The sequence below is a fragment of the Perissodus microlepis genome, chromosome 10, assembly GCF_051167445.1.
Source record: "Perissodus microlepis isolate ML-2025 ecotype Zambia chromosome 10, ASM5116744v1, whole genome shotgun sequence".
Taxonomy (NCBI): Eukaryota; Metazoa; Chordata; class Actinopteri; order Cichliformes; family Cichlidae; genus Perissodus; species Perissodus microlepis.
This window is the reverse complement of record NC_140470.1, coordinates 32471938-32474283: the sequence shown is the minus strand read 5'-3', so window position 1 is coordinate 32474283 and position 2346 is coordinate 32471938. Positions and strand designations below refer to the sequence as shown.

The 2346-nt window shown below is 41.0% G+C and overlaps 1 protein-coding gene across 1 annotated transcript; it reads left to right on the top strand.

Moving 5' to 3' along the window:
* The first annotated feature begins 1198 nt into the window (after positions 1–1198).
* On the top strand, positions 1199–2137 carry LOC146379723 (olfactory receptor 4E1-like). Its single transcript, XM_084941316.1, has one exon. The coding sequence runs from the start codon at positions 1199–1201 to the stop codon at positions 2135–2137; it is 939 nt and encodes a 312-aa protein (XP_084797442.1).
* The last annotated feature ends 209 nt before the right edge of the window (positions 2138–2346 follow it).

Here is a 2346-nt window from a genome sequence, read left to right as displayed (position 1 = left end):
TTTTGTTTAGGGTTATCCCTTGTAGTACAATGCCAAATAACCACAAATCGTGCACTGATGGTTACTAGTCTCTCCACAGAGCACACTAATGTATGTACATCACAGAGAAATAAGAGAGGGCTCTCGAGTATAAGAGCCAGAATGTGCCAGCTTTTAAAAGGAGTATTATATCAATTTGTCTAAAAGCTTTTTCAATGATAATTTTTAGAAAATAATTTTAGTCACAAAAGATCTTGGAAACATTCTACAAAACAGGTTTATGTAATCAGAATAAAAATAACAGTTGTACTATCATGGTTAACAATCCCAATAACATTCATTAGGAAAACCAAACTACCCATAAACACATGAGTGATGGTTGCTAAAAAATTTTATTTACGATAATACATGAAAAAAATACATTTCTTTAAAGATGATGAAATGTGTCTGTTCGCCTTTTTCTTCTTTCCTGTCATAAATCTCCTGTTACGATGGTGGTTGTTCACATTAAACATCTGAAACTCATATGGAAACATACATTTTAAAGGCGACCCACCCGAACCCATTGGGAAGATTTCCCTCCAATAGTGAATCTACATTGATCTTCACTAAAAACCTCTGAGTATAGGAATGGCTGTACTTTCTAATGCAATACTTTTGGTGAACCCTTTTAATTAAGACTGAACATCTGAGCTTTTAGAGGCAAAAACCATATATCAATAAGGATATGTGTCACATATAAAACACATCGTTCAGTGCATCATCGTCTTAACAGATCTGTCTTGGGAGGAGGTTGCTTAGTAACAGTTGACCTGCCAACATGTGAAGCTGCAGCTGATGACTACTGATGAAACACATAAAAGCGTCTGGGACTTTCTTCATGTTTAGGCATGGACGGTGGTTTATGGGAGGGTGGGAGAAATATGGATGTCTGCTGTCTCCTGCTTTTGTTCCAGTAGCTCTGAACTTTAGAAACTAAACTATCAGAGCGACGCTTTCAAAATGTCTTTCTTAATAATGCAGATGTGGAAAGAGACCAGTTTAAGAGTCTGGTAATCTTTATACAACTTTTAAATGTGACAAATATGATCGCCTCTGTTGTCTGATGCTGGATAAATTGCTGTTGATTGTCTGTGCATTGCTGCTGTCGTGTTTGTCGTTAATACTACAGGATGTACAGGATAAACTAGGAGTTACTACTGGATATTCACAGTAAAATATGGACAACCAGAGCTTAAATGCAGATATCCTGATCCTGGGGGGCTTAAAGGTCACCCCGAAGTCCTCTATTGCTGCCTTTATCTTCCTCCTCCTCGTGTACATTTTCATCATGGTGGCTAACATTGGCTTGGTGGTGTTGATCTTTATGGAAAGGAGCCTGCACCAGCCAATGTACTTGCTGTTCTGCAACATGAGTGTAAATGAAGTGTTTGGGTCCACCATAGTGGTTCCTCATATACTCAGAGATCTTTTTGTGTCTGACTCGGAGCGATACATTCATTACATCGTCTGTGTCGTTCAGGCCTTCTGTGTTAATCTCTATGGAGGCGTGTGTCACACTATACTCATGACCATGACTTTTGATCGATACATGGCCATTTGCAACCCGCTGCGCTACACCATCATAATGACCAACTGGATGGTGGTAAAGCTGTCGGTGGCAGCGTGGGCGGTGGTGTTTGTCATGGTGTCGATCCTCCTCAGTCTCACGATCCGCCTGTCACGCTGCAGGAGATTCATAGACAACGTGCACTGCGACAACGCCTCCCTTTTCAAACTCTCCTGTGAGGATGTCGTCATCAACCACGCGTTTGGCCTGAGCTACAGCGTGCTCCTGCTGGGCTCCTCCATTGGCAGCGTGACTCTCACCTACATTAAAATTGCCACTGTGTGTTTGCGGAGCAAAACCAAGACAATAAATAGCAAGGCTCTGCAGACCTGTGCCACCCACCTCACTCTGTACATCATCTTAATGTTCTCAGCCTTCATCATCATCATCCTGCACCGTTTCCCTCATCTTTCCGACCACAGGAAGATGGTGAGCACTGTGGGTGAAGTAGCCCTGCCGGCACTCAATGCTGTCATCTATGGGCTGCAGATTAAAGAGGTTAGACAGAAGATTGTGGCCTTGTTTCAGAGGAAAGGGCATTTACAATGATACGGGAGCAAAACATGTACATAATGTATCTTCAGTGATGTGTACATAGTTTTTAATTACATCAGTGAAATTATGGACATATAGCTGTACTCACAGCAGTGAACACCAGTTAAAACACTTTGAGGTCTAAATCATCAACAACAGCTTAATATTTATGTGTGATTGTGAGAACAGTTTACAAAAGCCAAATATTACACATTTTCATATTA